Here is a 15,960-nt window from a genome sequence, read left to right as displayed (position 1 = left end):
ATGGAGGGGAACAAGTCAATCAACACCCCCATGAGCTCATCATGCAAATTAGACCAAGATGAATCAGGTAAATCTGTAGATCAGAAACTATATAGAGGTATGATAGGATCTTTATTGTATCTTACTGCAAGTAGACCTGATATCATGTTTAGTGTTTGCATGTGTGCTAGATATCAGTCTAATCCTAAGGAATCACATCTAATTGCAGTTAAGAGAATCTTTAAATACCTAATAGGAACTAAGAATATAGGTTTATGGTATTCTAAAGAATCTAGCCTAAACTTAATAGGATACACAGATTCAGACTTTGCTGGATATAAACTTGATAGAAAAAGCACCAGCGGGTCATGTCAATTCCTAGGAGAAAACTTAATCTCATGGTTTAGCAAGAAACAAAATTCGGTTGCATTATCTACTGCTGAAGCTGAATATGTTGCAGCCGGGAGTTGTTGTGCTCAAATCTTGTGGATCAAACAACAATTGGAAGATTATGGCATTAAACAAGATAAAATACCCATTAATTGTGATAATACAAGTGCCATTAATCTAACTAAAAATTCAATTCAGCATTCAAGAACTAAACATATTGAGATAAGACATCACTTCATAAGAGATCATGTACTGAATGGTGATGTGACACTACAATTTGTTTGCACGGATGATCAATTAGCTGACATTTTTACAAAACCCTTAAGTGAAGAGAGATTTAGTGTGCTTAGGAGGGGTTTAGGAGTGATTGATCCATCCTAGTGATGTTTTTCACTAGTTCATTGATTTTGATGATTAGATTGTGGTTAATTTAGAGTTTCTTTATAATGATCATCAAATCAGATCATAACTTAGTGATTTTCCCTCATTCGGCACGAACATAGCATGATTTTTAGGTGCGTGCCAGAGTTCGAGACGACTCGAGTAAGTTTCAGAGTCGGCTCGTAAGGGGGAGTCGACTCGCACATTTACGGGAGTCGACTCGAAAACAATGGCAGCAGAGGGGGAGTCGACTCGCATACAGTCGGGAGTCGACTCGAGGTAAACAGGCGCATAAGGAGAGTCGACTCGCGCATATTTTGGAGTCGACTCGAGGTCGAGTCGACTCGCGACTCAGTGGAGTCGACTCGCAGTCGGGATCCGACTTTTTAACCCTAACTCCATCGTTTAGAAAACACATCTTTTCACCGCCGCCACTGTTCAAAACCCTAGAGCCGACTCCTAGATCGTCTCCGGCCGTCCCTAAGCTTTTTCCCGTCGACCTTTCACCGTCCATTAGCGTTTTACTCCATTCTAGGTCGACCATGCCTCGTAAAACCGTTGTCCCAAGCCGGAAGAGGCCCCAACCCGCAACCGGCACCGAGCGACGTTCCAAGGCTCGGAACGATCCCGCGAGGCCACAACCTCCGGCTCGTTCCCCGCCGAGGGCGGTTCCCTCGAGGCCGTGCGCCGGGAAGGCGGTCTCCACCGGGAGATACGTCGATTTCGACTATCTCTCCCGGGAGGGCTTTACGATAGGAGAGAGACTTAGGGCCCAGGGCTTAGAGTATTTCCTCACCTTAGATCTCCCCACATACCCTGGACTAGTTAGGGAGTTCTACGGTACCGTCCACAGGGGCGATGGGGGTATAGAGGGCACGGTAGCCGGTGTCCCATTATTCATTTCGGAGGATATCATTGCTCAGGTCCTCCATCTTCCCCAAGTTGGGGTGGCACCCGCATACCCTGAGAATAGGACTGAGGCCCTTACGGCCATTCTAGGGCATCCACACCAGTCCCCCTTGGATGAGGTATCCGCTAGCTCACTTCCAGTTGAGGTGCGGATCCTCCTGAGCATCCTGTCTAGGTCCCTCTTCCCGAAGACTGGGCGCTTCGACTTTGTTTCTGAGAGGGACCTCGCCCTTATGTTCTATATTCTCCAGGACACCCCAGTCAACTTTCCAAAACTTATTTATAGATATCTATGTGAGCCACTAGATAGACCTAGGCTCACCCTCCCCTACGGCATGATGTTCACCCTTTTGTTTAAGGAGGCCGAGATTCCCATTCCTGAGGGGGAACCCTCTCGCGCATTGCGATGGACAGATCGCATGCGTCCGGGGACCCTACACAGGATGGGGTTTCGGAAGATAGAGGGGACCTGGGTTAGGAAGTCTTCCACCTCCACACATACCACCAGACATTCCCCTAGTCCTGAGCCAGACTCAGATTATCCTGACTTTCCCTCCACTTCTGCTCCTACCACCTCAGCCGGACCCTCCTCCTCAGCTCCTCAGCCCATGGAGGTCCGGATCGCTCCTGAGCAGCTCCGGGAGTTGCGCCAGGAGATAGTTAGAGACCTGCGGGATGATCTACTTCGGGAGCTCCGGGGTTCAGTGCCTGCTCCCTCTCCTGCACCATCTTCAGCGTTGGTCCCTTCCTTGACAGCCGTGACTGACATGACGGCCCATGTACGGGAAGAGATCTACAACGTGAGGAGCTTGATCCAGGCCTAGTTCTCCAGTATGAGTGAGGTCACGAGCACCACTCGGAAGATGCGCGATGACATAGGACATGACATGCGCACCACTACTCAGGGGGCAGAGCGCTTGGCGAATGTACTGATCGCCAAGCTGGACACACTGCAGGAGACCCTGACTGAGCTCTCCACTACACATAGCAGGGCCACCTCATCCATTATCTCTCAGCTCGGACATGTTACAGATGCGGTCACTCTCCTCATGGAGCAGAACAGATTGAGAGGAGGAGCCACATCCTCGAGAGGAGGAGCCACATCCTCGAGGAGACCTTAGCTGCTTTTTACTTTATTTTGACATGTATTCCTTTTTGCTTTACTTATTGTATTCTCAAATGTATTTATATACAAATCAATACAATGAGTAGACGTATTCTCTTCAATTGTGTGCAATTTGATCTCTAATTGATTGTTTGTTCTGCTTACCTCCTTTTTGATACGATGACAAAAAGGGGGAGAAATATTTAGTAGATATGTAAATGGAATCAACATAAAAGAAATCAAAATGAGAATCAAAAATTAAAACATAATTTGTTCTTAGTGGATTTGGTACCTCGAGGCTCATTATCTCTCTGTTGGGGCTCCTAATGGAGTAATCTCCAGAATCTATTCAAGGGATATTCGGAGATTAGTTGAATCCTACTCAAGAACAAATTGACTGATTTTTCCTCCAAAAAAAAACCAAAAATTTCAGTTCAAAAACTTCAATGCATTAAAAGGAAATCCAGAGAATCAAAACAAAGTTGAATGCACATGTTGAGGGGGAGAATCTGAATTTTTAAGAAAGCTAAATCATTAAATATATATAAGCCAAACAATTGATTGCATGATATGAAGGCTTATATAATTCCAAATGAAAGGGGGAGCTTTAATTCCAAAATTTATTGTTTCACACCTTTCAAGCTTGGATAAATTAAATAACCAGACACTTGAATTCATTTATGGATTTTATTTCCTTGTTTATTGAGCAATTCACTTTACATATATTCAATGTTTTGTCATCATCAAAAAGGGGGAGATTGTGGAGTGATTGATCATAACCCTATTTGATTTTGATGAGCTCAAAGCATCTGAGTATATCTCTTGTTTACTAATGAATTCAATTGAGTGTTTCAGTGAAAATCTTGTCTAAAGTGTTTCTAGACTTGGTTCATAATATTTTGGATAAGTTAAGAAGTCAGTTTGAACCAAAGTCTGAGACTCGAGTCGACTCCAGAGTATTACGAGTCGACTCCAAGCGTATCAGAATCACTGGCACGGGCTCGAGTCGACTCCGGATCATTACGAGTCGACTCCGACTGAGAACAGACAGACGAGCAGAAAGCATCAACTCAAAACCTGTCAGCGAGTCGACTTCTGAAATGCGCGAGTCGACTCCGATGTTTACCGAGTCGACTCCGGAGTAGTATGAGTCGACTCCAAGGAGTTACAGACAGAAAAGTCAGAGAGCGAATTTCGACCCTGAGATTCGAGTCGACTCCTGTGGAACGCGAGTCGACTCCGATGGTTGGTAGGTCGACTCCAAAGAAAGGGAGAGTCGACTCTCAGTGGTTCACAAGGCAAAAGTCAGAAAGCAGTTTTCGGACTCTGAGATTTGAGTCGACTCCCGCAATGCGCGAGTCGACTCCGAGACAGCGCGACCCCAAAAAGACAGAAGACCAAATTATTGTCTCTGAGAGCCGAGTCGACTCCCAGACAGCTCGAGTCGATCCCAAGGCAGCGCTACACCAAAAAGGCAGAAGGCCATGTTTCGAAAACTGAGAGCCGAGTCGACTCCAGAACAGTCCGAGTCGACTCCAAGACTGGACGAGCCAAAAGACAGAAGATCGGGAGTTCGGGCTCTGAGCGCCGAGTCGACTCCCAGGATTGTCGAGTCGACTCGAGTGGGCCAAGTTGAAAATTAGCTCCGTGGACTTCATGGGATGAGCCGACTCCGAAAATGCCAAGTCAGCTCCAGAAGTTGGCGAGTCGACTCCGGGTCAAGTCGAGTCGACTCCCAGTCGAAGAGGCCACTTTAATTCAAATCCGAAACAGTTGCCGAGTCGACTCCAGAAAAGCATGAGTCGACTCCCGCTACAGCCGAGTCGACTCCTGATCGCACGAGTCGACTCCGACCCCCAACGGACATATTGTCAGGTTGTGCAGAGTGTGCAGAATGGGCAGAAAAAGGTGTCTAACGGCTAGTTTCCGTGGGGGATGGCTTAAATAGCCACAGAGGACTGTAGCAAGGCAGGGAGGCACCATTCCATTCAAAGAAATCAAGCATTCATTCTCTGCATACTTGTCTTCAACGAAAAGAAGGAAGAGCGCCATTAACTCCATCCAACTTCCTCTTCCCAGCATCTTAAAGAAGCCTCCTCCTGCATTCAAGTCGACCAGACATTCCAGAGGAGACTCAAAGTTCAAGAAGCCCTACTCTACTCCAACTCAAAAGTGTTTGAGGGCTCTTAACTTCTCTCTAGTTTATATTGTAGCAAATCTGCTTTTTAAGAAGCTCAGTTTTTCTGTTTGTTTCTTATTCTTTCCATATTGTCTTTGCTTAGTTCAATCGGGGGATTGAATCAAGGGTGTAGAGGTTGGTTGGTGAGCCGAGTGTAAAACCAACGTGTAAGGGTTCGATTGTGATCCCGGAAAAACAATCGGGGTGGTTCTAGTCGGTGAGCCAGAGAAAACCGACCGAGTTCGTTGTGAGCTCGTAAAACAACAAGTTTGGTTGTGAGCTTGTAAAACAACCGGCTGTAATCCAAGAGGTTATAGTGAATTTCCAAGTGAGACTTGGGGAGTGGACGTAGGAGCAAGGGTTAGCTCCGAACCACTATAAAAGCCTTGTGTTTGTGATTGTTTGTCTCTTTCTTTTACTCTCATTTCATTCACAGCACATAGCAATTAATTAATCATCTTGGTAACGCATTAATTAGTCATCCACAACGTTTTAATTGCAAAATTATTTTAAAACCCAATTCACCCCCCCTCTTGGGTTGTCTATCTGGGCAACACATAGTCTAGTGATTAAAAATCTCCGGATATCAAGGAGTAACTTGTTTGGTATGGTACGGGGATCCAAGATCACTAACCACATAATACCACAAATACCCCTGATATATCTTATATGGATTTTTTATGTGTTTTTAATTCTCATGAATCAAAAATATAATTCAATATGCTAATTCCTATAATAGCTCCATAATTTTGTCATATATTCTACTTTTAGTAGCCCATAGTATATATTTATTAATCATATAAAATATATTATAATAAAATATTAATATATTTATAAATATATTAATTATTAATATTCTATAAAAATATATTTATTACTCCTATAAATTATTAATCTTATAAAAATTGTTATTTTTCATTATAGAATTAATATTTTTAGTTATACTTATAATAGATTTTTTAATACTAATAATTATTTTGATTAAAAAATAAGGTAAATAGGAGTAATATATTAAATATTTTCATTATATAAATATAAAATATAATAATATATTTCTACTATAATTTAAAATTATCCTTCAATAATAATAGGATAATAATATGATTAGTAATATATTATAATATTATATATATATATCATTAATATAATATATAATATCAACATAATGTAATCTATATATATATCATTAATATAATATATAATATCAACATAATATTTTATATATATATATATATATAACATTGACATAATATATTGATGGCATATTGATATATCAATTTTTCTGCTAAATTGAGGGGTATTTTTGTTTTTAACTTTCAACCCAGGATCATTGCCCTGGGGTGATCTTGGATTTCCGACCTCAACGATGGGTATCCCATCACCGAGTTGGAGGGTGATTTGAAGAGTGAAGGTGATTTAAGATCACCGCTACGTAGGATCACCGTGGTGCAACCAAACGCAGTGATCTTATCACTTCCACCCACATCATCCTTGATCCTGGAACGATCACCCCATACCAAACGCCCCCTATGTTCTTTTATGGACTTCTGTACCTTTTGAAGTCCCAGCATCATTGACTCGAAAATGAAGGAAAAAAAAAAGACAAAAAAAAAAACAACTTGTTGTCAGCCTTGGCTAGAATTAGGTTTAATATCTTTAGCGATGATCCAAGATCTAAACCAAAAAAAACTAGCCAATAATTATAGTCTAAGGTCTTTAGCATTGTTTAAGTATCTGGACTAAAGCAATCCAAATCATGCTTATTCTTTTACTCAAAAAATAATTAAAAACGAAGTCCAAAGGACACTTTCTCAAGTCTAAATTAAGGTGGCGAATTGCACATACTTACATGAGATGCGATGAAATAAGCAATAAGGTTGAGCCCAAATCCCCACCAAATGGTTCCAAATATGTAGCCGGTGACCTTCTGCATACTCTTCATCATACATATGCTGTGATAAACCTTGGGGAAGAACTGGAACAAGAAAATTAATAGCAGGACGGTTGTTATAAGCTTGAGCTCTTCCTCTCTAATCAATTTTGGCAGCACCAACCACAAGATTATCTGCATAAATTTACCCAAAAAAAAATAAAAAGTCAATTTTTACGTGTGAAATGCTGGAGATAGCATCAATGGAGGCCAACAAGCTACAAACCCGACCAACTCACTTCCTTGGTCAAGCTTAGCAAATCAATAATAGATTACATGAATTGGGTCACAATCTAATAATAGGCGACATGCAGAGATTGCGTGTACATAAAGATAACTTTATGTAAGCATCGTTAGTTGATAATTACATAAATGCCATGGTTATCAGAAAGCTCTAGAATCACCCCCTCCTTGCAGCTTGAAAGGTTATTTTGTTATAAAAGCAAAGATATTCAGAGGAAAAAAACAATTAATTTATTGTGATGTATATTAATTACTGCGACGTAGCTTTGTAAGCCTGATGGACGTATGAGAATCCCACAGGACGCTGTGGTTTATGGGATCAGAAACTTGGGCCCTTGGTAGCAACTCATCAACATTAAAATTTTTAGTTGGACGAGATCCACTGCTGAGCTGATGGATTAATCCACCACAGAGTTGATGTACCAATCCAACCACGAACAAATACGAATAAATGCTCGTATAGTGTCTGCTTCTTTCTATTTCTTTTTTGTCTGTCTTTGCTCGTATTAGTTCATAGTTTAATTTATCCACAGAGTTGTAGGATTTAATCGAATTAATAATTTCTAATTGACAAATATGGTTAAGAAGTGAACTACGACTCTGTGGCTCAGCTGGTGACAGCAGATTAACAATATTGCTTATACTGCATGCATCAATATGGTCGTGTATTCAGTTAATAATAGTTGCTAATTTTATAATAATATATCAAGATGTATGCTTGATGTTGTTGTACGGATGGTTACATAGTGTATGCAGTGTAGGTAGTAATTTTCCATTCCCGGCGGCATCGCACGTGACTCCTCTTACGTCCCGCCGTCCTGATTCTCCCGGACCCATCAACGGATCCGCTGTCGGGGATGAACAGCTAACTAGCAGCACTTTTATGGTGATGTGTCGAGTGCGAAGCGAGTGCGGACGCGGAAGAAAGGCTGTTTGTTGTTCTGACAGGAACAGCTGAGCCGCCCCCACACACACCGTAGGCATGTTTTCCTCGAGGGGCCCAAAGAACACGTGCGAGGTGTGCAACAGGTGGCTGTCATCTTGAATCAGGCAAAATTTTGCACCTGACCCGTTACCAAAATTGAAACTATATTTATTCTATTTTGTAGCCTTCCGAATCCAATTATTTGTGGAAGTACATGACAATATAGATTTTTCCTCCTTTTTTTATGTTTCATGGAGATATAATTTAGTTTACTGAAAATGTGAAATATTAGGGTGAGCAAGATTTACTTGCAGTTAAATTTATACACCAATAATTTGAACATTGTAGACTGAGCTAGCAGCATCTTTGTTGTCTCCTTTACATCAATGATTGCTTGGTTGTATAATTTGTATGAATTTATATGAGACAAGGGCTCCCAATGGATATTATTTGATTTAAAGTTGTCGCGAAGTATATACCGTGAATGCAATCCAAATCCAATGATTAACTAAACTTGCGTGGTAAAATAAAGAGAGAACATATGTATCAAAAAAAAAAACTCCCAAAATGCAATTATGATGCATGCCTTCTTAAGTTTTGTCTAGATGATTGATGATTATCAAATTTGGATTAGATATCAAAGAATTATATTTGACAACTACTTTTATCTAATAAATCTTCATTGCGAATGAGAGATGTAATCTTTGAGCATAACTCAAATGTATCACACCTGAAAAATACTTACTTTAAAAGAGTAATGCCAGGGGTCTCATCTAATTATACAAAATTTTCATTCTATCACCAGGCATAAGGAGACTACCACCAACCATGAGTAGTGTTGAATCATGACTTGCCACACCAAACATCACACGAGCCCAATGTTTTGCATGACCAACCATCAGGACCACCAAAGATATTTCATCAATAAAAACTACATATTTAAATTTATTATTAAAAAAAAATCAAAGAGGATTGTTTTGACATGCAAGATATATATTTTGGCCGTAAACCTATCTAACACAAACACAACCAACCAACATCACCACATCCCTTGCCATGTTTAACCATTAATCCAATGTTAACTTCGAGATCCAACTACCAAATAGCATTTAACAGTAATGCATTGGGAAACTTAAGTATAGCCACCAATCATATACTCCTTAATTACCTCCTTAACATTGGTGTAACCATGCAACAATCCCACTAAAACCCCCATTACTTATATCTTAAGACTCTTAGTTTCTAAATTTAACATTTATCATTACCTCACTTAATCTCAATCTCAGATAATGATCAATCGTAATTTTTTTTTTTGTTAAGAAGAAGAAGAAGAAGATTAGTCCTAAATATAGTAATACTAATCGAGAGAGAGAGAGAGAGAGAGAGAGGGGCACCTGGGGTAAGGGAAGGATGACGAAGAGGTCGAACCAGAAGCCCTTGGAGGAGCGGAGGTAATGGGAGGCGATGGCCCGCGGATCCCACACCAACTTCCCGCACCCCACCACCAGCGACTCCCGCGACACGTACGCCAGCCTCAGTTGCACCCACACGTGCAGCACGTGCACCGCGTCCGCGCACGTCCGCACCGCCGCCGCCGCCACCCCGAGCCGCCCATGCATTCCCACCACGCACCCTCCCCCCTCCGACGCCGCCGCGGCCGCCGCCGTCGGCCTCGCGCCGAGCGAGACGGTGTAGAAGAACAGCGGGTCCACCGCCAGCGCCACCGCCCGGGCCAGCAGCAGCCCGCGGTTCCACCGCTGCACGCCGCCGCTCCGCGGATCCAGCACCGCCCCGAACACCAACGCCGGCCGCCTCCCGGTCCGCCGCTCGCCGGCACCCGATGCGGAGGCCCGGGCGGTGTTCTGGATGGGCATCAGGGAGGAGCCGGCGCCGGCCTCCCACTCGAGGGCGTGGGCGCCGTCGCAGCTCGTCGAATGGAACGCCGGCGCGCCCGCCTGCGTGCACGCGTAGCAATCCCCCACCGCCCGTTCGTCGTCGGCGTCGCCGCCGAGGCGGAACTTCCATCGTCGGAGGAGCCGAGCCCACCTAAAAATACATGAAAAGAAACACATTATCGTCGAATAGGATGGGACCATCGATATTGCGGTTGGGATTGGATTTGATGGCTTACCAGCAACCGGAATGGGCGGAGGGGTGGTGGCGACGGCGAGGGGAGGTGATCTCGGTGAGAGAATTGCCGGATCCGGTTACAGGATTAGGGGTGGGGGACTGCATTTGGATGTGGCCGGGGAAATGATCGCTGTGGAGAGAGAGATCGGAGGAGGAGCTCATCGTCAGTTATCTATTAGAAGAAAGGAACCAAACCTCTTTCTCTCTCTGAGCTCTCTGAGGCTGTGAGCTCTCTCTCTCTCTCTCTCTCTCTCTCGCGCTTTAGCATTGGGGATTTGGGAGCCAGAGTGGCTATGTGAGTGCCACGTCATGGAACACGTGGAGGACGGGTGACATTTGCGAAAATGACAATACTACGGACCACAACACTCTTCACGCGCCCCCTCCCCTCTCTCTCTCTCTCTCTCTCTCTCTCTCTCTCTTAAAATGTAAAATATATTACATAGTCTCCAAATTCCAAAGCAATTGTACGGTGATAATAGACACCTCCATTTGATCTTGAATTGTTTAAATAGAAAAAATTAACATGACGAGTGACTAGTGGACTGGTCCTCTGATCCACCTAATAATTAGATGTAAATAAAACTGTAAAAAAAAGCTGAGAAATTCTCTGTTACCATGGAAAGACATAGAAGTTGGAATCAAACCGAATATGATATTTTTTTTTATTTTAATTTATATTCATTATTGATTCTCTAAATATAAGATTTGTAATACACTAAACACATACCTCTATTATTTAGGTTAGCTTTCATGGTTGGCTCATTAGTTTCAGAATTATTTTTTTTCCTAAATCAAGAACTGGTTTGAAAATCTTTTGAAGAAAAAAAAAAAGGATGGTGGAAGATGTGGTACTGCAATTTAATTTTGTTTATCTAATGATGTTTTTTTTATTTTATTTTTTGAGCAATAATGACTATGTGCATGTTGTGGTACCAATCATGCTGTCCTTGTGAAGTTTCCTGTCCAATCGTGTTGGTGTCACAAACTAAGAATATGATCCATTTCAAGGGTGCATGGAAGTTTGTGAGGCTACACCTAGAATATAGGATCATCCCTGTTTGAAACTCTGAAATGATTGTTTCTAAGCAAATTGGAATCCGTGCTCAAGATTACATCCAAGTTTCTCGCGATTCCATCTATCTATGCAAGATCCCGACTACCGGTTGAATAAATATTTCATCAAAATAAACTGCATGTGGAGGATGGATGGCTCTTGTCATGCCCCAAACTTACCATGCAGGTCAAGCTTGTGGAGAATATCAAAGCCCAATGATCTAAACTAAGCTACAGAAAATATAAATTTTGATTAACAAAAATTTTCATTAATGGCTAATAATAGAGAGCTGTTCAATTTTAGTTTGGTATTAGGTACACAATCTATTATTTCCTTTTTCTCTCTCTCGCACTAGAGATCCCAAAATGTATCCAAAAAGCTAAGCTCTGAAAAGAGAGATACAATAAAAATATAAGGTAGCAGCTCAAAAAGAATCCTCCAGGGAAACATACTAGCATGAATAAAATAATAGCTTTCAGTAAATAAAAAATTACTAAGATAATATCAAAATACTATTACTATAAAATTTATAAGCCAACAATTTGGTAACTAAATATTTATTTCACAAATCTACTACATGTTTCACATATAATTCAACTCAACTACTTGTAACATAAGTTGCATTGCAGCTTGAGTTGCTCGAGTAATTAAATTTTATGATTTTAATTTTTATGTTTTGATTCTTAAATGATAACTTGGTTTGAAGTTTAATTATATAGTAGCTTATGTAAATATAATAATTTATAGGTTGGCAAAGGTACAGATAACTATTCAATAATATAAATAGGATCACTACTTGCACATTATTTTCCAATCATAAGCTAGTTTTGAACCTAAAAGAGACAGCTAATGAACACATAATAATTAGTAGGTTGATAAATACACACATAATATTTCCTCTAACATAGATGTGACTAGCCATACTTTTCTGTGCAAGTTGCTCTAGTAACCAGTACTGATCCTAGGGGTAGACTACGTCATCCTAAAAGGAGACTCGGCCGAATGTCGGACGACAGGACAATGGCCACTCCCTGCTCAGAGATATCCAGAGCTTGGTGGTTAGTTGTAGCTCATTTCAGGTTGCTTATGTGTTTTGGGAGACAAATACGGCGGCCTTTGCTGCTCATTGCTCCGAAGATATTTTATGGACAGAGACTATTCTTGCTCTTCTATTTTTATGTACTCTTATTTTTATTACACAGTGCTGGTCCATATGCGTTGCTTTCTATGTTGTGGATGGACCGTGCCAGTTGTGGGTGAGAATAGCAGGCAAGCGGTCCTTCCACTGCTTTCCATCCCTATGTTGTTTGCACTATCCTTCATCAAATTTGCACCACTTGTCTTCCACACACAAATGAAAGACCATCCTTTTTTTTGGCTGGTGATCTTTCTTCAACCTTTCTGAGAGCAGGCGTGAATCATGGACCCTGCACTTGTGTGGCTGGAGAGGTCCTTTTCCATGTCGGTGGCTAATTGGAGGCATCCATATATGCAACTAGTGCAAAATGTGGTGTGCAAAGTTTTGGGGCTAAATCTTATTGTATTAAATAATGTTCTGTAGTTGTAAGGTATCTTTCATTTTTGTAGTAAGGAAGTGAAGCAAACATTTCGATCTGATGGTCTTGATGTAGGTTACTGAAAAATACTTCATGGAAAATTTTGTGATTGCAACAGAAGACTCACCCACCGATGATCGTCGCATGATTCCGTGCGATCTTGCCATTGAATCTTTTATTAGTTTGTAAACCAAGATTAGCAAGTAACAATCCTTCGGCATCTTGTGCCTAAGCTCCAAGTTTTCCTATAGTTTTCACATTGTGTGTACCATGGTGGCAATTGATTTTATCAAGCTCACATTACATCTAGGAAATCCAAAGTAGAATGACATGGATGGTAGAACGCATCGTAAGATTATCGACGCTTCTTTATAGCAATCTAAAACAACATAGAGAATGCGAATGAACGAGTATTAGGAGTTATTCATGTCAAACTTTGCTACATCCATTACTACTTTAGAATATACATGATTGCCGGAAGCAAAATTGCTGTAATTGCTCTCTATGATAAGCAGATCAGTCCAATATTTGACTATGTTCTTCCTTTCTCCTAATAAATTTGGCCCTCCTCTTCCATTAATATAATAAACAAGCATTTGGTAGTTCTTGAACCAAAAATGGACTATATATAACAAAACTCCTCTTGATGGCATTGATACATGAACAAGGAGTTGCACCAACATGATTTTAGCCAAGGATTACACAGTGATCTCCCCCACCATTCTGTCCTGTCTTAAGATTAGCATGCCTAGAGGTACCTCCAACAGCCCTTTGAGAGTTACATCTATTCAACATGCAACATGGGAAAGATGTATCACAATGCCCTTTGGGTCTGCCAAGTGACTTTCTGCCTCACCTTGTCTCTCAATTTGTGCCCCTTGTTTCCTATATTTGTAAAGAGGTAGATGTCTAGAAACGAGAGAAGAATAATCAAGAGAGTGCCAAAATGTACAGCCCTGACATAAGTGATAAGGAAGATTTTAATAATTTCATACATACTTTTTTTACTCTTGTGCAGATTGATAAATGTTTTAGTTGAGTTAAAGATGGCTCCAAGATCAGGCCTCTAGTGAAATGATTTGAGAGCTTTCACCATATAGAGGGATCACCAAATTAGATGTGGACTATTTTGTCCTCAGCCCAGTTTCAGCAGTAAAAATAGATTTACTTTCGAGATGTCCTTCTTGGTATCCAATGTTCTAAAAGATATGATGGTTGTAATATATTCCCACATCTTTATTCAAACTCAATAAGTCTAGAGGTGTTTGTATTCGGTACCAAGGATGAACATTAGCAACGAGGCTATCCCATGGCTCGTCATACGAAGTTTTGGCTAGACGTGCATGTCATGTAGGTTTTTCGTGGCTCTTTTACCAAGTTACACCCAAAGAGAGCTGCAGGTTAGCTCAAGATATACAGCAAGGACCAAGGCTACTATATTACCTATAGGCTAGCTTTTTTTTTTGGAGCACTATTGATGTAGCAGTTTTGTGCGTATTTACCTACAATTATGATGTTGATTTGACGTGTATCGTTTGCAAGCCAAGCTGGCTTCATCTGTAGCTGATTTGCATGTTTCTAAGTCCAAAAGATGGCCACAAACTTATTGTAATGGACAATTGAGGACCAACCGGTTCAATGTACATTTGAGAGAAAAATATTGACCAGCTCAATGGTGTCTTTTTTTTTTTTTTTGGTAAATGAATAGGAGGGGAGGGGGAGGGACCAGCCCACCCGCGTAGCAGCCCCATTACTGAGCCCCCCTTCCACTAGGGAATGTTCGATACAGGTCGCAGGTTTCGCGTGCCTTCCCCGACCCGTGGGCTCACCCCATTGGGTTCACCGCCTCACGTGTGGGTACGTCACCCCAGTGCCACCTTGGTACAAGTGGAAGGAAAGCATAACCGCCAACAAGCCAGCCGAGCGTGGGGCATCCGGTCCCCTAATTTAATCAACGCCCGTGCATTTCGAACCCGGGCAACTTGGGCGGAATTATCGCCCCCTTACCACCAGGCTACTACCTTGGTGGCAATGGTGTCTTTTTTTGGTGAACTCACTTTTATGATGGAATAAAAGTTTTCATGACACAATGATCCGCAAGTTGCATAAATGAAGGTTGCACCCATGCTAACAAGTGAAATAAACGGTTGGACCATATCCGCTAGCTTGGTAATGGACCAATCCAACCACAAGGTGATGCATCTGTATTGTGCCCTTTCCCTTCTATACCTTTTTTGTCCATGCGCGTGCGCGCTGCTTTGTAGTTGGACTGATCTATTATTGAGCTGGTGGACCTGGTCGAACCAATTATTTCTTTGCTAGCATGGTCTGAGATATCATGGATCTTGCTTAGTTTTATTGCATCAAGTTTGTGGTAAAATACAATTTGGAAATGATTCTTAGATTAGCATGATAGTCTTTCATTTGCTTAATAAAATTGATTTGGCTTTGCCTAAACTTGATCCGATCAGAGAAAAAGAAGATTTTCTTTAACCCACTCAACTTGAATCTCTTAAAAAATAACTAGAACAAGATAGAAGAATTGCAAAAATAGAGCTTAAGTCCCCTTTCTTTCATTGATGATTAAAAAATCGAGGTATATAGCCTCTATTTATAATAGTAAGATCCGTCCTTATATAATTTGGGTCAGATTTCTCTTCTTAATCTTAATAAGATTCTTTTCCTAAACTAGACATTATTAGTAGAAATCTTCTAGAAAAAGCTAAAATTCTTAAGAAGGTAGATCTCGACTTCTACATTTATTCTACTTTCTATCACTTTACATAATTCTTCTTGGATAAAAAGCTACGCATCGTTAAAGTCTTATCCAAAAAAACAATTGGTTTGATTCATGTCATAGATCTCGAAAATATGCTCGATTTAACAAAAAAATCATTTTAATCAAACATTGTACAACCAAGTTATGGCCTCCGGAAGTTAGGTCTGTGACTCAGCTTTTTGATATGGCGGATCTCGCTCCTGACCCTATCCAGCCCTGCTTGTTGTGGCCAAAGTGGTTCATATTGATTTGGTGGATCAAAACTTCGACTCGAAAGAATTGGTAATACTTGTGATAAAATAATTGTAGGACTGAGCTAGTCTTCTGGGTAGAAAACTATAAAAAACCTAACCCAAGCTAAACATGACATAATTTTAAGATTTAGGTCCATACAGAC

The 15,960-nt window shown here is 41.1% G+C and overlaps 1 protein-coding gene across 2 annotated transcripts in view; it reads right to left on the bottom strand.

The window, feature by feature from the left end:
* Positions 1-10,394, bottom strand: part of LOC103718193 (cyclic nucleotide-gated ion channel 2-like) — a 35,505-nt gene extending 25,111 nt beyond the window's left edge. For both annotated transcript variants that reach the window (XM_039134054.3, XM_039134055.3), the window contains exons 1-3: positions 10,173-10,394; positions 9,436-10,087; positions 6,793-7,008 (exon numbers count right to left, since the gene is read on the bottom strand). In XM_039134054.3, the coding sequence (XP_038989982.3) occupies positions 6,793-7,008; positions 9,436-10,087; positions 10,173-10,333 (1,029 nt within the window). In that variant the 5' untranslated portion in view covers positions 10,334-10,394. The remainder of the gene's footprint in view (positions 1-6,792; positions 7,009-9,435; positions 10,088-10,172) is intronic.
* Between the last annotated feature and the right edge of the window lie 5,566 nt (positions 10,395-15,960).

This window comes from Phoenix dactylifera, chromosome 15, assembly GCF_051530095.1.
Source record: "Phoenix dactylifera cultivar Ajwa chromosome 15, Ajwa_hap1_PhDact_Kaust_v1.1, whole genome shotgun sequence".
In the NCBI taxonomy this organism is placed as follows: domain Eukaryota; kingdom Viridiplantae; phylum Streptophyta; class Magnoliopsida; order Arecales; family Arecaceae; genus Phoenix; species Phoenix dactylifera.
Note: the sequence above shows the minus strand (reverse complement) of the source record. Positions and strands in the feature narration are given on the sequence as shown.